Source organism: Acinonyx jubatus, chromosome D2, assembly GCF_027475565.1.
Source record: "Acinonyx jubatus isolate Ajub_Pintada_27869175 chromosome D2, VMU_Ajub_asm_v1.0, whole genome shotgun sequence".
Taxonomy (NCBI): domain Eukaryota; kingdom Metazoa; phylum Chordata; class Mammalia; order Carnivora; family Felidae; genus Acinonyx; species Acinonyx jubatus.
In genome coordinates, this window is record NC_069393.1 from 27825077 (window position 1) to 27847255 (window position 22179).

At 37.5% G+C, this 22179-nt stretch overlaps 1 protein-coding gene across 5 annotated transcripts in view; it reads right to left on the reverse strand.

Annotated features, from left to right (window-relative positions):
- CTNNA3 (catenin alpha 3) overlaps window positions 1–22179 on the reverse strand; it is a 1731503-nt gene that overhangs the window by 1560401 nt on the left and 148923 nt on the right. The window contains exon 1 of one of the 5 annotated variants that reach the window (XM_053207655.1): window positions 1267–1962. The exons of the other annotated variants lie outside the window; for them this stretch is intronic. Coding sequence (XP_053063630.1) covers window positions 1267–1282 — 16 coding nt within the window. The 5' untranslated portion in view covers window positions 1283–1962. Of the gene's footprint in view, window positions 1–1266; window positions 1963–22179 lie in introns of those variants that run through there. 5 annotated transcript variants of the gene reach the window in all.

A 22179-nucleotide genomic window follows, 5' to 3' on the forward strand; every position in this document is an offset into this window, starting at 1 on the left:
TAGCATAGAGTGCAACAATGGTTTCAGGAGTAGACTCCTTAAGCCCCTTAACCATTTAGCCCATTCCCCCTCCCACAACCCCTCCAGTAACCCTGTTTGTTCTCTATATTTAAGAGTCTCTTATGTTTTGTCCCCCTCCCTGTTTTTATAATATTTTTGCTTCCCTTCCCTCATGTTCATCTGTTCTGTGTCTTAAAGTCCTCAAATGAGTGAAGTCATAGTATATTTGTCTTTCTCTGACTAATTTCGCTAAGCATAATAACCTCTAATTCCATCCACATAGTTGCAAATGGCACGATTTCATTCTTTTTGATTGCCGAGTAATACTCCATTGTATATATGTACCACATCTTCTTTTTTTTAAATATGAAATTTATTGTCAAATTAGTTTCCATACAACACCCAGTGCTCATCCCAACAGGTGCCCTCCTCAATACCCATCACCCACCCTCCCCTCCCTACCACCCCCCATCAACCCTCAGTTTGTTCTCAGTTTTTAAGAGTCTCTTATAATTTGGCTTCCTCCCTCTCCAACCTTTTTTTTTTCCTTGCCCCCCCACTATGGTCTTCTGTTAAGTTTCTCAGGATCCACATAAGAGTGAAAACATATGGTATCTGTCTTTCTCTGTATGACTTATTTCACCTAGCATAACACTCTCCAGTTCCATCCACGTTGCTACCAAAGGCCATATTTCATTCCCTCTCATTGCCAGGTAGCATTCCATTGTGTATATAAACCACAATTTCTTTATCTATTCATCCATTGATGGACATTTGGGCTCTTTCCATACTTTGGCTATTGTTGATAGTGCTGCTATAAACATTGGGGTGCATGTGCCCCTTCGTAACAGTATACCTGTATCCCTTGAATAAATACCTAGTAGTGCAATTGCTGGCTCGTAGGGTAGTTCTATTTTTAACTTTTCGAGGAATCTCCATACTGTTTTCCAGAGTGGCTGCACCAGTCTGCATTGCCACCAGCAGTGCAAAAGAGATCCTCTTTCTCCACATCCTCACCAACATCTGTTCTTGCCTGAGTTGTTAATGTTAGCCATTCTGACTGGTGTGAGGTGGTATCTCATTGTGGTTTTGATTTGTATTTCCCTGATGATGAGTGATGTGGAGCATTTTTTCATGTGTTGGTTGGCCATCTGGATGTCATATTTGGAGAAGTATCTATTCATGTCTTTTGCCCGTTTCTTCACTGGATTATTTGTTTTTGGGGTGTTGAGTTTGATAAGGTCTTTATAGATTTCAAATACTAACCCTCTATCTGATACATCACTTGCAAATATTTTCTCCCATTCTGTTGGTTTCCTTTTAGTTTTGCTGATTGTTTCCTTCGCTGTGCAGAAGCTTTTTATTTTGATGAGGTCCCAATAGTTCATTTTTGCTTTTGTTTCCCTTGCTTCTGGAGACATGTTGAGTAAGAAGTTGCTGCGGCCAAGATCAAAGAGGTTTTTGCCTGCTTTCTCCTCGAGGATTTTGATGGCTTCCTGTCTTACATTTAGGTCTTTCATCCATTTTGAGTTTATTTTTGTGTATGGTGTAAGAAAGTGGTCCAGGTTCATTCTTCTGCATGTTGCCGTCCAGTTTTCCCAGCACCACTTGCTGAAGAGCCTGTCTTTATTCCATTGGATATTCTTTCCTACTTTGCCAAAGATTAATTGGCCATATGTTTGTGGGTCCATTTCTGGGTTCTCTATTCTGTTCCAGTGATCTGAGTGTCTGTTTTTGTGTCATGGGTAGGAACCATTTTAGAGTGGTTTTAAATGTAATCATCTTCAGAAGTATTCCTAAATAACATATTAAAATAGAATTCCATAGCACCCACTGAAAAATAATGCATATACATAATAATCATCATATTGAACAATTCCTAAAGACTTCACTATTATTTTATAAATCATAAAAAATGAATTTTAAGAGTCTATGGGTTGTTCTCAGAGTTCCAATTCAAGATGGTAACAGAGTAGGATCCTGATCTTATGTTTTCCCATGGATCCTCAAATCACCTACATATTGATAACTCCCTCTGAAAGAAATCCAGAAACTAGAAGAGTGACTACAACATGTTAGAAGAGCAAGAAAAACTGCACAATGAAACAGATAGGAGAGGCTGAGACACAATCTTGCCATAAACCCTACCCTCCTCCATGGCAACACACAACTGAAAGAAAATTCACAACCTCGAACTTCCAAAACAATCTCAGGGGGGAGAAAGGAGCAAAATTGGAGTAATCACACTTCTCAATTTCAAAACTTAGTAAAAAACTATAGTAATCAATAGAACTGATATCCCAGAGATAAACCCTTACATTTATGTAAGGTGCAAAGAAAATTCAGTGGGAAGGTAGTAATATTTTCAACAAATGGTGCTAGGAAAATTGGATATCCACATTCAGAAAGAGAAAGAGAGAGAGAGAGAGAGAGAGAGAGAGAGAAGCAGCAACTGAATATCTATCTCATACCATACACAAACGTTAACTCAAAGTGAATCACAGACCTATCCCAGACCTATCCCAGAGCCAAAACTGTAGAACTCTTAGAGAAAACTATGAGAGTTTGGGTTAGGCAATGTATTATATGCTACCAAAGTAATTAAAGAAAAAAAAATGATAAGTCAGAAAATCAAAATTTTAAATTTTGAACCCCAAAGAGCCAAAGCAATTTTGAACAAGAACAAAGCTGAAAGTATCACACTCCCTGAATTCAAAACATACTACAAAGCTATAGTAATCTAAAACAGTGTGGTAAGGCATAAAAACAGACTTATAGACCAATCAAACAGAATAGAGGGCTCAAAAATAAGCCCATACATTTGTGGTCAATTGATCTTCAATAAAGATGCCAAGAATACATAATGGGTAAAAGATAGCCTCTTTAATAAATGGTACTGGGAGAGGCACCTGGGTGGCTCAGTCATTTGAGCATCTGACTTCGGCTCAGGTCATGATCTCATGGTTCATGAGTTCAAGCCCCATGTCAGGCTCTGTGCTGACAGCTCAGGGCCTAGAGCCTGCTTCAGATTCTGTGTCTCCCTCTCTCTCTGCCCCCCCTCTCAAAAATAAACAAAGATTTAAAAAAATTTTAATAAATAAATAAAATAAAATAAATGGTACTGGGAAATCCAACACATGCAATATCCACATGCAAAAGAATTAAATTGGACCCTTTTCTCACACATACATGAAAATCAACTCAAAATGGATTAAAGACTTAAATGTAAAATCTGAAGCAATAAAATTCATAAAGGAAAACTTAGGGGAAAAGCTTGCAGACATTAAACTGGGCAATGATTTCTTGAATATGACACCAAAAGCACAGGCAAAAATTGACAAGGGGGACTGTATCAAACAAAAAATCTTTTGCAAAGCAAAGAATTAACAAAATGAAAAGGCAACCTATGGAATTGGGAGAAAATATTAGCAAACCATATATCTGATAAGGGGTTAATATCCCAAATATATAAGAAACTCCTGGGGCCAAGATGGCGGAACAGCATGAAAGTTTTTTTGTGTGTCTCCCGTCCCTGAAATACAGCCAGATCAACACTAAACCATCCTGCGCACCTAGAAAACTGGTTTGAGAATTAATACAACAATATGCACAACCTGAATCACAGAACTCAGCAGATACACAGCACGGAGAGGTGAACTCGGGGAGAGAGAAGCTGCAGAGGGCAGGGACAACAGATGGGGGAAGAGTATGGAAAGCATCCCCCCACACTAAAGCAGCTGGAGAAAAAAGAAAGAGTATGCAAGGGACTGAACAAAAAAAAGGGAGAAAGGACAAAGGAGAGGGTTTCAATTCCATTAAGACTCTATAAATAGGGGGAGTGCAGAGTCCAAAACTCTGTAGCTAGATACCTGGCGGTGCTCTGGTGGGAAGGGCAAATCCCCAGGAGCAGAGAGCAAGGTCCTCAGGGTCCTTGGGTCACACGGGGAGAGAAAGTTCCCCTGCGGAGCACATTTGGTAGAGGTGGGTGGCATCCCCACAGATAAAGGTCCCAGCAGACCCAAGAGAACAACCATATTCACTGGTGCGGAACAAGGACACTGAGGGGGAAGCCTGGCACCAGATGTGTGTTGTTATTTTCTGTAAACCCTGAAACACTGCTATTACACTATGATGTGAACTTTTTCTGGGGCTGGCACCCAGCCAAGTTTCTGGGCATCAGCAGCAGCATGGTCTCCCAAATGTTCCTGCAGGAAGGTCAGCGCCCAGTCATTGCTCAGTGAGACCCTCCCCCAGAAGGTCTGAGCAGGTCAAAGCCACAGCCCCTGAGAAGTGAGGGGTTGGGAAACACAGCCACATCTGAGATAAAAGTCAGGAGGGCGGTGCCACCTGGCAACCTGACAGCTTGGTCACAGACAATGTATAAGCAGGGAGTGGACAGAAACAGGAGATAAAGGAAGGATGCATGATTGCTGGTCGAGGAGAGCACACAGTTCTGATACTAGAGATTGGGTAGCTGGGTAACGCTATTTTCACCCCTCCCAGGCATGCGCATACACACCTACAGGTGCCACAACAATCTACCCCAGTAAGCTAAGCAGCACCATCTAGTAGAGAACAGACCCTGTACACTAAGCCCTGCCCATCTAGGCCAACCCCGATCTTCAGGAACAACACAACTCTCTCTGCCTGCTTAGTTTATGGACTATAAAATGCTTCACAGTTCGATTCTAGGGGAAACCAATGTAATTTCAACCAAAAGTCAGTCTGTTTGCTGGTCCATCAATTCCATTTTTTTAATTTTTTCTTATTCTTGAATACAGAAAGAGGAAAAATTTATTTTTATTTTCCATTTCTATTAAAAATAGTTTTCTTTAATTTTTTTCTTACTAAATTTTTTACTTTTTTGTAAATTTTTCAAATTCTATTTTTTTACTTCCATCATTTCATTTTATTCTATTTCATTGTATTCATTTTTTCAAATTTTGAAACATTTTCCTCTTTTTTTTCTTTTGTCATCTTTCCTTTTTTTTTTTAATCAATCAAGCCCCTTTGTAACAACCAGACCAGAACACACCTAGGATCTAGCATCCTTTACTTATTTTTAGGTTGCTTTTTACTTTTTTTGTTTTACTTTTTTTTACCTTATTAAGTCCTTTTCTTCCTTCAAAATGATGAAACAAAGGAATTCACCCCAAAAGAAAGGACAGGAAGAAATGACAGCCAAGGACTTCAAGCAAGATACAGCAAGATGTCTGAACCAGAATTTGGAATCACAATAATAAGAATACTAGCTGGGGTTGAAAGCAGATTAGAATCCTTTTCTGTGGAGATAAAGGCTAGTCAGGATGAAATTTTTAAAATGCTATAACTGAGCTGCAATCTCGAATGGTTGCCACAGCGGCAAGAACGGATAAGGCCGAGCAGTGAATCAACGATACAGAGGACAAACTTATGGAGAACAATGAAACAGAAAAAAAGAGGCAGACGAAGGCAAAAGAGCATGATTTAAGAACTAGAGAAAACAGTGACTCAATAAAAGGGAACAACAGCTGAATCATAGGGTTCCCAGAAGATGAAGACAGAGAAAAAGGGATAGAAGGGTTATAAGAGCAAATCATAGTGGAAAATTTTCCTAACCTGGGGAAAGACACAGACATCAAAATCCAAAAAGTACAAAGGACTCCTGTTAGATTCCACAAAAACTGACCATCAACAAGGCATATCATAATCAAATTCACAAAATACTCAGGCAAGGAGAGAATCATGAAAGCAGTAAGGGAAAAAAAGTCATTAACCTACAAGGGAAGGCAGATCAGGTTCACAGCAGACCTATCCACAGAAACATGGCAGGCCAGAAAGGACTGGCAGGATATACTGAATGTGCTAAATCAGAAAAATATGCATCCAAGAATTCTTTATCTAGCAAGGCTGTCATTCAAAATAGAAAGAGAGATAAAAAGTTTCCCAGACAAACAGAAATTAAAGGAGTTCATGACCACTAAACCAGTCTTGCAAGAAATTTTAAGGGGGACTCTCTGAGGGGAGAAATGACAGAAAAGAAAAAAAAAAAAGACCAAAAGCAACAAAGACTGGAAAGGACCAGAGAACACTACCAGAAACTCCAACTCTACAGGCAACATAATGGCACTAAATTCATACCTTTCAGTACTCACTCTAAATATCAATGAACTAAATACTCTAACCAAAGACATAGTGTAACAGAACGAATAATAAAACAAGATCCATCAGTACTCTGTTTACAAAAGACCCACTTTAGACCTAAAGACACCTTCAGATTGAAAGTAATGGGATGGAGAACCATCTATCATGCTAATGGTCACAAAAAGAAAGCCAGAGTAGCCATACTTATATCAGACAATCTAGACTTTAAAATAAAGACTGTAACAAGAGATGAAGAAGGGCACTATATCATAATTAAGGGGTCTATCCACCAAGAAGATCTCATGATTGTAAACATTTATGCTCCAAATGTGAAAGCACCCAAATATATAAATCAAGTAATCACAAACATAAAGAAACTCATAAATAATAATACCATAATAGTAGGGGGCTTCCACACCCCCACTTATAGCAATGGGCAGATAATCTAAACAGAAAATCAACAAGGAAACAACGACTTTGAATGACATGCTGGACTGGATGGACTTAACTGATATATTCACAACATTTCATCCTAAAACAGCAGAATACACATTCTTCTTCAGTGCATATGGAACACTCTCCAGAACAGATCACATACAGAGACACAAATCAGCCCTCAACAAGTACAAAAAGATCGTGATCATACTGTATTTTCAGACCACAATGCTATGAAACTATTGGGACCTCATCAAGAAGAAAGCTTCTGCACAGCAAAGGAAACAATCAGCAAAACTAAAAGGAAACCAACAGAATGGGAGAAGATATTTGCAAACGATGTATCAGCTCAAGGGTTAGTATCCAAAATCTATAAAGAACTTATCAAACTCAACACCCAAAGAACAAATAATCCAGTGAAGAAATGGGCAAAAGACATGAATAGACACTTCTCCAAAGACGACATCCAGATGGCCAACCAACACATGAAAAACTGCTCAACATCACTCATCATCAGGAAAATGCAAATCAAAACCACAGTGAAATACCACGTCACACCAGTCAGAATGGCTAACATTAACAACTAAGGCAAGAACAGATGTTGGCGAAGATATGGAAAAAGAGGATCTCTTTTGCACTGCTGGTAGCAATGCAAACTGGTGCAGCCACTCTGGAAAACAGTATGGAGGTTCCTCAAAAAACTAAAAATAGAACTACCCTATGACCGAGCAATTGCACTACTAGGTATTTATCCAAGGGATATAGGTGTGCTGTTTCGAAGGGACAGATGCAACTCAATGTGTATAGCAGTACTATCAACAATAGCCAAAGTATGGAAAGAGCCCAAATGTCCATTGACGGATGAATGGATAAAAAAGATGTGGTACATATATACAATGGAGTATTACTCGGCACTCAAAGAGAATGAAATCTTGCCACTTGCAACTACACGGATGGAACTAGAGGGTATTATGCTAAGTGAAATTAGTCAGTCAGAGATAGACAAATATCATATGACTTCACTCATATGACAACTTTAAGATACAAAACAGATGAACATAAGGGAAGGGAAGCAAAAATAATATAAAAACAGAGAGGGGGAGAAAACATAAAAGACTCTTAAATATAGAGAACAAACAGAGGGTTACTGGAGGGGTTGTGGGAAGGGAGATGGGCTAAATGGTTATGGGGTTTAAGGAATCCACTCCTGAAATCACTGTTGCACTATGTGCTAACCTGGAAGTAAATTATAAAAAAAATAAATAAATTATAGAAAGAAAAAAAAAAGAAACTCCTGTAACTCCAAAGCAAAAAATCAAATAACCCAAACCTAATAGACAGTTTTCCAAAGAAGACATACAATGACCAAGGTACTCAACATCACTAATCATCAGGAAAATGCAAATCAAAACCACAATGAGTTATCACCCAACACCTGTTAGTAAGGCTACTATCAAAAAAACAAAGGACATGGGGCACCTAGGTGGTTCAGTCTGTTAAGTGTCCGACTTCAGCTCATGTCATAATCCCACGGTTTGCGGGTTCGAGCCCCACATTGGGCTCTGTGCTGACAGCTCAGAGCCTGGAGCCTGTGTCAGGTTCTATCTCACTCTCTCTCTGCCCCGCCCCTGCTTGCTCACTTGCTCTCTCTGTCAAAAGTAAACATTAAAAAAAATTTAATAAAAAAACTAAGGACAATAAGTGTTGTCAAGGAGGTACAGAAACAGGAACCCTTGCACACTAAATTTTTTTAACTTTTTAGTGTTTATTTAGTTTTGAGAGGGAGACAGAGTGCAATCAGGGGTGGCGCAGAGAGGGAGGGAGACACAGATTCTGAAGCAGGTTCCAGGCTCTGAGCTGTCAGCACAAATCCCAACGTGGGACTTGAACCCACAAACCATGAAATCATGACCTGAGCTAAAGCTGGATGCTTAACCCACTGAGCCACACAGGTGCCCCAACCCTTGTACGCTATTGATGGGAATGGGAATTGGTATAATGACTATGAAAAATAATATGGGGATTCCTCAAAAAAAATTATAAATACAAGCACCACTGAATCTAACAATCCCACTTCTGGGCATATATCCAAGGAAATTGAAATATGGATCTCAAAGAGAGATTTGTACCCCCATGTTCACTGCATTATTCCCAATAGCAAAGATATAAAACAACCTAAATGTCCATTCACAAAAGAATAAAGAAAATGCAGTATATACATGCAATGAAATACTATTCAGCCTTTAAAAAGAAGGAAATCCTGCCATTTGTGACAACAAGAAAGGCCCTTGAAAGCATTATGATAAGTTAAACCAGACTCAGAAAGCCTGATCAGAAAGTATTATCGCATTTATATGTAAACTCTAAAGCAATTAAACTCATAGAAGCAGAGAAAGAATAATGGTTGCCAGGAGCTATGGGTGGTGGTTAATGAAGAGATGATAGTCAAGGGGTACAAAGTTTCAGTTATGCAACATAAAAAAGTTCTGGATCTAGTGTACAACATAGGGCTATGATCAGCAACACTATACTATGTACTTAAAATTCACTATGAGGAGAAGGGAGTTAAGATAGCAGAGGAGTAGGGAGACCCCAAGCTTGCCTTGTCCCTGGAACACTGCTAGATTGTTATCAATCATTCTGAACACCCAAGAAATCAGAGGTCTAAGAGAACAAAAACTGCAAGTCTACAAGTAAAAAAAACACCCACCTTCTGGAAGGTAGGAGGTGCAGACAGTGGATTTGGGGGAGACAAAGTGGCAGGTACACCAGCAGGAAGGGAGTCTGCTTACGGAGGCTACTGCAAAGCATTATAAGCAGTGGAGCACAAAACCTGAACTTTTAAAAATCCACTACAGGTGGGAATGTGCCTGACCTAAAAGTTCTCAGGTGGTGAAGTGGAGCAGAACTCCAGAAGTGATATCATGGTCTGAGAATCCCCTGGGTCATAAGAAGGACAGGGGTGCCAATGTGTTATGCTGTTTCCAGGCATAGGAGTAGGATACCGGGGCTGAGGGCAACAAGAAGGGGTCCCAATTTTTCTGCTCAGTTTTGACATAAATTCTGAACTACTGCAGCACAGAGTGACAGCTTTCCTTGCTGGGGCCAGCAAAAGTACAGCAAGACCCTCCCCCAGAAGAACAGAACAGGTCCACACTGGGGGAGTCCCTAAAATTTGTAGTTTTAAAACTCATTTGTACAACTGACATACAAAAGCTTGGATACAGACAGGGTAAATGCAGGGTTCTGACAGATACTGGGAACATAGGTTGGGTGATTGCTCTTCTGTGAAGGTTCCTTGAAGAGTGCAGGGGCGGAGGGTCATCTTTCAGCTCCCTGGCTAGAGAGCAGTGATGGCCATACTCATCCTGCTCTTCAGCACTGAAAGACTTCAAGGAGCAAAACAGAGCCACATAGTGGAGGTTGGAGCCACTTATACCAAGACTTATATCCCTGTACCCTGGCATATTTCCAGTGAAACAAGTTAGCCTGAGAAACCAAACAGCTGACCTTTCCCACAGATGACCAGCACAAACCCTTGTCTTGCACCAAGTCTACTGTAAAGTGCTACAAAGCTTCAGCTCTAAGGGAAATAAGATCTAGCTTCCTGTTTACTTTTATTATTTATTTTTTATTACTTTCATTTATTTTCTTATTGTTTCAATAAGAAATTGAATTATTTTGGGATATAGATTCTTTTAACAAGCAGACCAAAACACACCCAGGATCCAGATTGGAGTGGGATTTTTTTGTTTTTGTTTTTGTTTTTGTAGTGGGGGGTGGTTTTGACTTGAGGACAGGGGTTGTTTTTTTTTTCTTCTTCCTTCTTCTATTTTTTCTTTTTTTTTAATTTTTTATTAATTTTTTTTTCATTTATTTATTTTTGAGAGACAGAGCACTAGTGGGGGAGGGGCAGAGAGCAAGAGAGAGAAAATCCAAAGTAGGCTCCAGGCTCTAAGTTATCAGCACAGAGCCCGATGCAGGGCTCGAACTCACAAACTGTGAGATCATGACCTGAGCCAAAGTCAGATGATCAACCAACTGAGCCACCCACGCACCCCCTTTTTTTTTCTTTCTCTGAAGAGACAGAGAAATTCACCACGAAGAAAGACAGGAAGTACCACTCACAGTCAGGGATTTAATCAATAGAGATATAAGCAAAATGTCTGAATTAGAATTTAAAACAATGATTATAAGGATACTAGCTAGGCTTGAAAAAAAAAGCACAGAAGATACCTGAGAATCCCTTTCTTCAGAGATAAAAGAACCCAAATCTAGACAGGCTGAAATTAAAAATGTCATAACCAAGATATAGTACCAAATGGATGTCATAAGAGTGAGGACAGACAAGGCAGAGGAATGAATTAGTGATGGAACAGATAGAATTATGGAAAATAATGAAGCTGAAAAGAAGAGGGATACAAAAATCATGGTTCACGAAGGCAGACTTAGAGAACACAGTGAATGAATGAAACATAACAACATTCATAACCAGAGGAGTCCCAGAAGATGAAGAGAAAGAAAAAGGGGCAGAAGGTTTATCCGAACAAATTTTAGGTGAAAACTTCCCTAATCTGGGGAAGGATACAGACATCAAAATTCAAGATGCACCAAGAACTCCCATTAAATTCAACAAAAATCGACCCTTACCAGTGCATACCACAGTCAAATTCACAAAATACACAGACAAGGAAAGAATCATGAAAGCAGCAAGGGAAAAAAAGTCCTTAAAGTACAAGGGAAGACAAATCAGGTTCACAGCAAATCTGTCCACAGAGACTTGGCAGACCAGAGGAAATGGCAGGATATATTCAATGTGCTGAATGGGAAAAATATGCAGCCAAGAATACTTTCTCTAGTAAGGCGGTCATTCAGAATAGGAGAGATGAAGACTTTCCAAGACAAAAACCAAAGGAGTTCAATACCACTAAACAACCCCTGCAAGAAATTTTACAGGGGACTCTTTGAGTAGAAGGGAAAAAAATGATCAAAAGCAACAAAGACGAGAAGGAACAAACAACATCACCAAGAATACCAACTATACAGGTAACACAATTGCACTACACTCCTTCAATATCTTTCAAATATCACGCTGAATGTAAATGGACTAAAGCTCCAATCAAACGACACAGGATATCAGAATGGATTTAAAAAAAAAAAAAACAAGATCAATTTATATCCTGACTACAAGAGACTCACTTGAGACCTAAGGACATTGGCAGATTGAAAGTGAGGGGAGGAGATTGAGTTATCATGCTAATGGATACCAAAAGAAAGCTGGAATAGCCACACTTATATAATACAAATTAGATTTTAAACCAAAGACTGTAACAAGAGATACTGAAGGCCATAACATCAAAATCAAAGAGTCTATCCATCAAGAAGATCTAACAGTTGCAAATATGTATGCCCCAACTTGAAGTACCCAAATATATAAATCAATTAATAACAAACATAAAAAACTCAATGATAATAATACAACAATAGTAGGGAACTTTAACACCCCACTTATAGCAATAGACAGATCATCTAAGCAGAAAATCAATAAGGAAACAATGGCTTTGAATGACACACTGTACCAGATGGACTTAACAGATATATTCAGAATATTTCATCCTAAAGCAGCAGCATACACATTCTTACAGTCTCCAGAATGGATCACATACTTGGTCACAAATCAGCCTTCAAAAAGCACAAAAAAATTGAGATCATACCATCCATATTTTCAAATCATAACACTATGAAACTTGAAGTCAACCACAAGAAAAAATTTGGAAAGCCCTCAAGTACATGGAAGTTAAAGAACATCCTGCTAAAGAAAGAATGGGTTTACCAGGTTATTAAAGACAAAATTAAAAAGTACATGGAAGTAAATGAAAATGAAAACATGACAGTCCAAACCCTCTGGGACAAGACAAAGGCCATCCAAAGGGGGAAGTACATTGTAATTCAGGCATACCTCAAGAAGCAAGAAAGGTCCCAGATATACAACCTAACATTACACCTGTAGGAGCTAAAAGAGAAACAGCAAATAAAGCCTAAATCCAGCAGAAGATGGGAAATAATAAAGATTAGAGCAGAAACAAATGATACAGAAGCAAACAAAAAACCTAAAAGCTCAAGAAAACTAAGACCTGGTTCTTTGAAAGAATTAACAAATAGATAAATCCTGAGTCAGACTTACCAAAAAGAAAAGAGAAAGATAAAATCATAAATGAAAGAGGACAGATCACAACCAATACCACAGAAATACAATTATGAGAATACTATGAAAATTTATATGCCAACAAACTGGACAATCAGGAAGAAATGGACAAATTCCTAGAAATTCACAAACTACCACAACTGAAACAGGAAGTGTTAGAAAACTTGAACAGACCCATAAGCAGAAAAGAAGTTGAATCAGTAATCAAAAATCTCCCAAAAACAGGGCTAGATGGCTTCCCAGGAGAATTCTACACACAATTAAAGAACAGTTAATACCTATTTTTCTCAAACTGTTCCAAAAAATGGAAGGAAATGGAAGGAAAACTTCCAAATTCATTCTATAAAGCCAGAATTACCTTGATTCCAAAACCAGACAAAGACCCTACTAAAAGGAGAATTACAGGCCAATATCACTAATGAGCCTGGATACAAAAATTTTCAACAAGATCCTAGGAAATCAAATTCAACAGTACATTAAAAGAATTATTTACCCAATCAAGTGGGATTTATTGCTAGGCTACAGATCTGGTTCAATATTTGCAAATCATTCTATAGATCAAAGGAACAGAACAGAAAACACAGAAATGGGTCTACTACTATATGGTCAATTAATCTTCAACAAAGCAGGAAAGAATATCCAATGGAAAAAAGACAGTCTCTTCAACAAATGGTGCTGGGAAAACTGGATAGCAACATGCAAAAGAATGAAACTGAACCACTCTCATACAGCATACACAAAAATAAATTCAAAATGGATGAAAGACCCTAATATGAGAAAGGAAACCCTTAAAATTCTAGATGAGAACACAGGCAGTAACCTCTTTGACATCTGCTGGATCAACTTCTCTCTAGACACATCACTGAAAGCAAGGGAAACAAAAGCAAACATGAACTTTTGGGACTTCACCAAGATAAAAAAATCTTCTGCACAGTGAAGGTAACAATCAACACAACTAAAAGGCAGCCCATGGAATGGGAGAAGATATTTGTAAATGACATTTCTGACAGAGGTTTAGTCTCCAAAATCTATAAAGAACTTATCAAACTCAACACCCAAAAAACAAATAACCCAGTGAAGAAATGGGAAGAAAACATGAATAGACACTTTTCCAAAGAAGACATCCATATGGCTAACAGACACATGAAAAGATGCTGAACATCTGGGGCATCTGGATGGCTCAGTCAGTTGAGCATCCGACTTTGGCTCAGGTCATGATGTCACTGTTCATGGGCTTGAGCCCTGCATGGGGCTCTGCGCTGACAGCTCAGAGCCAGGAGCCTGCTTTGGATTTGTGTCTCCCTCTCTCTCTGCTCCTCCCCTGCTTGTTCGCGCTCGCTCTCTCTCTCTCTCTCTCTCTCTCTCTCTCTCTCTCAAAAATAAACATTAAAAACATTTTTAAAAAAAAGATGCTGAACATCACTCATTGTCAGGGAAATACAAATCAAAACCATGATGATATACAAGGTCACCCCTGTCGGAATGGCTAAAATTAACAACACAAGAAACAATGGGTGTTGGTGAAGATGTGGAGAAAGGGGAACACTCTTATACTGTTGGTGGAATGCAAACTGGTACACCCATTCTGGAGAAGAGTATGAAGGTTCCTCAAAAAACTAAAAATAGAGCTACCCTATGTCCCAGCCATTGCACTATTAGGTATTTACCCAAAGGATACAGAAATACAGATTCAAACGGGGTACATACACCCCAATGTTTATAGCAGCATGATCAACAATAGCCAAAATATGGAGTGAGCCCAAATGCTAAAAGGATAAATAAGAGGTAATACATATATATATATATATATATATATACACACACACACAATAAAATATTATTCAGACATCAAAAACAATAAAATCTTGCCATTTGCAATGATGTGGATGGAGCTAGAATGTATTATGCCAAGTAAAATAAGTCAGTCAGAGAAAGACTAATACCACATGATTTAACTCATGTAGATTTTAAGTAACAAAACAGATAAACATATGGGAAGGGGGCAGAGGAGAGAGAGAAACAAACCACTTAACAGTAGAGAACAAATGGAGGATTGATGGAGGGAGATGGATGGGAGATGGGCTAGATGGGTGATGGGTATTAAGGAGTGCACTTGTGATGAGCACTGGATATTGTATGTAAGTAATGAGTCGCTGAATTCTACTCCTAAAACCAATATTGCACTGTACGTTACTAAAAGTTAAGTTTAAAAAATTCACTAAGCGGGTACATCTTATGTTAAGTGCTATTACCAGAAAAGAAAAAAAAAAGCGAGGGAACTTTTGAAAGTGATGGATAAGTTTACAGCATTGAATGAGAATGGTCTCATGGTTGTATACTTATTAACAAACACATCAAGTTGTATACATTAAATATCAGTTTTCTGTATCTCAATTATACCTGAGTAAGGCAGTTTTTAGTAAATTTTAAACCTTTTTATTTCAAAAGACAACATCAAAAAAAAGTGAAAAGACAACCCACAGATTGCAAGAAAATATGTGTAAATCATATATCCAATAAGATACTTATATCTACAATCTATTATAAAAATTCTTACAATTCAACAATAAAAAGACAACCAACCCTCTTTTAATGGGAAAAGAATCTAAATAGACATTTCTCCAAAGACTAAATATAAATGGTCAATAAGCACATAAAAAATTTTGATATAAAAAATATGACCTGGGGGGGGCCTGGGTGTCTCAGTCGGTTAAGCGTCCAACTTCAGCTCAGGTCATGATTTCGTGGTTCAAGGGTTCGAGCACCACATTGGGCTCTGTGCTGACAGCTCGGAGCCTGGAGCCTTCAGATTCTGTGTCTCACTCTCTCTCTGCTCCCCCCTCCTCCCTCACTCATGCTCCACCTCTCTCAAAAATAAATTTTAAAAAACACAAAATGGTTTTTAAATATGACTTAAATTATTAAAGCTTAATTAAAATGTATAATGGTTTTTGTAAGGCCCTTAACAGAGGTTATTTTTTGATTGTTTAAAGTCAGGCATATTTTCTTAGTAGTCAAAAAGCAATGGATTAAAAACTACCTGTATAGGAGATAAAGGAAAAGAGAATGAATGTATGTGTAAGTGCACTGGAATTGACACTATAATAACTGTTATATATGGTGAATAACTATTATAATAAGGTAGTAGAAAAGCAGTATTTATGCTGCAACTAACTTCTGTCCATGAGGGGAATATCAAGATCACTAAGAGTGGGTAAAAGGAATGCTGAAAACTCTCATTTACAAAAATGCCACAGCAAAACCCTGAGCATAATACACTTCCCTCAGAAATCCCTGCGAACCCCAAAGAGCCCACTTAGTAGCTAAAACACAGAATTTGTGCTATAAATATTAGCTCTCTTTGGCATAAAAATCAACAAAGGCTTTAACTGTCTTTTCATTTTACCCATCCCACCAATGATAAATTTGGTCTGAGCAATTTAAAAAAAATTTTTTATGTTTATTTATTTTTGGGAGAGAGACAGAAAGACAGAGCACAAGTGGGGAAGGGGCAGAGAAAGGGAGACACAAAATCCAAAGCAGGTTCCAGGCTCTGAGCTGTCAGCACAGAGCCGAACGCGGGGCTCAAACCCACGAACCTTGAGATCATGACCTGAGCTGAAGTTGGCCGCTTAACCAACTGAGCCACCCAGGTGCCCTGACAAACTTAACATTCTTAACAAGTTATAAGTGAAATACTTTTGGAAGTCTGAATACTCAGTTCTTTTATCTAAGACAAAGTCAGTAAACTATGGGAAACAGGCAAAATCTAGCCTGCACTGTTTATATATATGACCCACAAGCTAAAAATGGCTTTTACATTTTTTTTAACATACAGGGTTTTATTAGCTTCAAGTGTACAATATAGTGATTCAACAATTCCATACATCACCCAGTGCTCATCACAAGTGCATTCCTTAAGCCCCATCACATATTTAACCCATCCCCCTACTCTTCCCCCCTAGTAACCATCAGTTTGTTCTGTATAGTTATGAGTCTGTCTCTTGATTTGTCCCTCTCCCTCTTTCTTTCCCCATTTGTTCATTTGTTTCTTAAATTCCACATATGAGTGAGATCATATGGTATTTGTCCTTCACTGACTCTGTTTACATTATACTCTCTAGCGGCTTTTACATTTTTAAATGGTTGGGTAAATGCTCACGGATTGGAAGAATAAAGATTGTTAAAATGTCCATACTACTCAAAGCAATCTACAGATTTAATACAATCCTTAACAAAACACCAACAGCATTTTTCACAGAATAAAAAATAATCCTAAAATTTGTATGTAACCACAAAAGATCCTGTATAGCCAAAGCAACCTTGAAAACAAGGAACAAAACTGGAGGTATCATAATATCAGATTTCAAGAGGTATTACAAAGCAGTAGTAATCAAAACTGTATAGAACTGGCACAAAAACAGACACATTAATTAATGGATCAGAAGAGAGAACCCAGAAATTAACCCACAATTATATGGTCAATTAATCTTCAACAAAGGAGACAAGAATATACAATGGGGAAAAGATAGTCCTTTAATAAGTGGTGCTGGGAAAACTTGACAGCTACACACAAAAGAATGAAACTGGAGCACTTTCTTACATCATACACAAAATAAACTCAATGGATTACAGAACTAAATGTGAAACATGAAACCATAAAAATACTAGAAGAGAGCAAAGGTAGTAATTTCTCTCACATCGGCTTGTAGCAACATTTTTCTAGATATGTCTCCTGAGGAAAGGGAAACAAAAGCAAAAATAAGCTATCAGGACTACATCAAAATAAGAAGCTTCTGCACAGTGAAGTAAACAACCAATACAACTAAAGGACAACCTATGGAATGGGAAAAGGTATTTGCAAATGATATAGCCATTATACTATCCAAAATATATAAGAAAGTTACACAATTCAACACACCTGAAAAAAACACAAATAATTCAATTAAAAAATATGCAGAGGACCTGAACAGACATTTCTCCAAAGAAGGCATATAGATGGTCAACAGACACATGAAAAGATGCTGAACATCACTCATCATCAGGGAAATGCAAATCAAAACCACAATGAGACATCACCTCACGCCTGTCAGAATGGCTAAAATCAAAAACTGAAGAAACAAAAAGTGTTCACAAGCATGTGGAGAAAAAGGAACTCTCATGCACTATTGGTATGCAAACTGGTGCAGCCACTCCAGAAAACAGCATGAGGTTCCTCAAAAAATTAAACATAGAGCTACCATATGACCCAGTAATTTAAAAACAGTAATTCAAAAAGATATGTGCAACCCTATGTTTACTGTAGCATTAGTTACAATAGCCCAGTGTCCATCATTAGATGAATGGATAGAGATGATGTGGTATATATACACAATGAAATATTACTTGGCCATAAAAAGAATGAAATTTTGCCATTTGGAACAACATGGATAGATCTAGAGAGTACAATGCTGAGCAAAATAAGTCAGTTGGAGAAAGACAAATACCATATGATTTCACTCATATGTGGAATTAAGAAACAAACTATGGAAACAAAAGACCAAAAAACAAATTCTTAACTGTAGAGAGCAAACTGACAGTTACCAGAGGGGAGATGGGTGAGGAGATAGGTGAAAGTAAGTGACAGGGATTAAGAGCACAAGTATCATGATGAGCACTGAGCAATGTATAGGACTGTTGGCATCATCATATTGTACACTTGTAACTAATATAACATTGTATGTTAACTATATTGAAATTGAATTTAAATTTTTTTTAAGTTTTAAATTTTAAAATAAATGGTCGAGGAAAAAATTTTTAATTATATTTCATGACGTGAAAATTACATAAAACTCAAATTCCAGTGTACATAAATGAAGTTATTAGAACATAGCCATGCTTTTTTGTTTATTGCCCATGTATATCTATGGTTGCTTTCCTGCTTCAATGACAGAGTTGAGCAGTTACAACATATAGTACAGGTCCACAAAGCTTTAAATATTGACTATATGACCCTAATGTTTACTAATACCTCATCTGAGATAAGGAACTAATATACTCAAAAAATTTCAAGTACTCCAGAGGAAAAAAATTTATAGAACAAATTTTCTCTATTTTGATGCACAGAAATGTGGCTCTTTTAAAGCCAATTCTTTTTTATAAAATCTTTAGTTGGCTTTCACATCTGAAGCTAAATGTATGAACCTACCCTGAAAACCCCAGACAACATAAAGTCTGATTTATCCCTTAAGAGTATAACATTTGACCCAGCATTCTTTTGGCTACAATATTTATATATCTAATAATTTTAGCATCCCAGGAATTTTCCATATGCTTCCGTTAAATGATTCCCTGAAGAAAGTTTAGCCAGCTCCAAATAATGCTTCCAGTGTAGTACCAAGAGGAGTTATTAACTTTTTTCTCCCTCCAAAGCATAATAAATAGTAAGGAACGGTAGGTACTGCAGGGTCAACAGCCAGCTCACCTAATCTGTTCACTTTCTATGAAATCCTGAGCAAGTCATGTAATTTTTTGGTATCAATCTCTTTATTACACAAAAACAAAGATTATAGAAACACAATAAGGAAAACAAGTGAAAGTCTTTAGTCCCCAGAGAAAAGTGTTAGGTAATTGCAAAGGTCTTAAAGGCAGAAGTATTTTCACTGCCATATTAATATTTTATATCTTTGTATGTGAGGATTTAGCATGTCAAAATCAAAGCTATTCCCGTGACATTTCCAGAACAATTTTTTTTCTAAGTTTTTATTTAAATCCCAGTAATAACATACAATGTAATATTAGTTTCAGGTGTACAATTTAGTGATCTAACACTTAAACACCCAGTGCTCATCACAACATTGCACTCCTTAATCCCCATCATCTATTTCACCCATCCCCCCCACACAACCCCACCATCCCTAGGAGGGTGGTGACCTCTCTGGTAACCATCAGTTTGTTTCTTGATTTGTCTCCCTCTTTATTTTCCCTATGCTCCTTTGTTTGACTTCTTAAATTCCACATAAGAGTGAAATCGTATGGTATTTGTCTTTCTCTCTAGCTCCATCCATGTCATCACAAATGGCAAGATTTCATTCTTTTCTTTGGGTGAGTAATATTCCATTGTATATATATACATGACCTCTTCTTTATTCATTCATCAGTTGATGGACACTTGGGCTGTTTCCACAATTTGTCTATTGCAGATAACGCTGCTATGGATATCAGGGTGCATGTATCCCTTTGAATTAGTATTTTGTATTCTTTTTCTGAGTAACTAATAGTGCAATTTCTGCATTTTAGGGTAGTTCCATTTTTAACTTTTTGAGGAACCTCCATACTGTTTTCCAGAGTGGCTGCAGCAGTTTGCATTCCCACCAACAGTGTAAGAGGGTTCCCCTTTCTCTGCATCCTCACCAACACCTGTGGTTTCTAGTGTTTTTTATCTTAGTCATTCTGACAGGTATGGGGTTATATTTCATTGTAGTTTTGATTTCCACTTCCCCGATGATAAATAATGATGAGAATCTTTTCATGTGTGTATGGCCATCTGTACGTTTCTTAAGAGAAATGTTTGTTCATGTCTTCTGCCCTTGTTTTACTTGGATTCTTTGGTTTTTGGATGTTGAGTTGTATAAGTTTCTTCTATATTTTGGATATTAACTCTTTCTCAAATATATCATTTGCAGATATCTTCTCCCATTCCATAGGTTGCCATAGGTTGATTGATTCCTTCTCTGTGCAGATTTTTATGTTGATGAAGTCCCAATGGTTTATTTTTGCATTTGTTTCCCTTGCCTCAGGAGACATATCTGGTAAGAAGTTATTACATCAACTATCAAAGAGGTTACTGCCTTGATCTCTTCTTGCATTTTTATGGTTTCATATATCACATTTAGGTCTTCAATCCATTCCGATTATTTTTGTGTATGGTGTAAGAAAGTAGTCTTTGAAAAGTATAAAACACTGATGAAAGAAATTGATGACACAAGAAATGGAAAGACATTCCATCCTCATGGAATAGAAGAACAGATATTGCTCAAATGTCTATACTACCCAAAACAATCTATATATTTAATGCAATACCTACCAAAAGGCCACCAGTATTTTTACAGAGCTAGAACAAACAATTCTAAAATTTGTATGGAACCACAAAAGACATCAAAGAGCAAAAGCAATCTTGAAAAATAAAAGCAAAGCTGGAGGCATCACAATTCCAGATTTCAAATTATATTACAAAGCTGTGGTGATCAAAACAGTATGGTACTGGCATAAAAACAGACACACAGATAAATAGAACAAAAGAGAAAACCCAGAAATGAACCAACAACTATAGCATCAATTAATCTTCAACAAAGCAGGAAAGAATATCTGATAAGAAAAAGATAGTCTCTTCAACAAATGGTGTTGGGAAAACTGGACAGCAAGATGCAAAAGAATGAAACTGAACCACTCTCTTACACCACACAGAACCGTTTCTTAACTGTGGAGCTTGAGCAAACATTCCTGTCTCAGTTCATCATGAAACCCTTGCTATCAACCACACAATTTTAGTTATTCAACTGTCCACAGCCAGTGGACTATCAATAGTGACTCTCAATTCCACATGGGTCTCTTCAAGAATGGTTGAAGCTGATATTTAAGTAAATGCCATAAGAAAAAATGAGAGATTAAAAATATTGGGGGGGGGAGGAGCAATGAAAACTTTTGAAATGTAGCAGGGGAAAGGATGAAGCAAGTAAGGGAAAAATTGTTAATTCCTTCCTTTGGATTATCACTATAAATTACAAATAGTTGGTGAGGAATATAAAATAGCAAATCTCAGTGAAAGCCTCTAGCAAAGAAAAAAGCAAAGAAAAGCAAGTAAATATCATCTCATACAATGTGTTAGCACAGAGAAAGGGCTAAGAACAAACTTGCACAAATACAATGTGGCAATTCAAAGATTTAGATTTCATTAAAATTTTCTTTCTCTGGTGTTTTAACTCCATTTTCTTTAGCACTCACTCCATTTCACTGCCAGAAATTTCTCTTGTTCTGTGATATTAAATTTTCACTGATTTAGGGACACTTGTGTGTCTCTTGGTTTTGTCATATAACCGTGATTACAATTTAAATATGATTTTAACATGGGGTGTGTGTGTGTGAGAGAGAGAGAGAGAGAAAGAGAGAGAGAGAGAGAGAGAAATAGCTTTATGGTAAAGAACATACTCTTCAACTAACTTCAGTAACTCTTCTCTCTATAATGACAACTCAGGCACTTAGATGAACTAGTTGCTAACTAAACCCCTTAGATTTATATTTCATAAAATTGTATTATGTAGGAAACTCAATTCATTTTACCTAAGTTTATACATATTCATTGGTATAGTATCACCAATATTCTGAAGTCAATCTAGCCTTCTGAATACTTCTTTCATTAGCATCAAGGAAATGCAAAT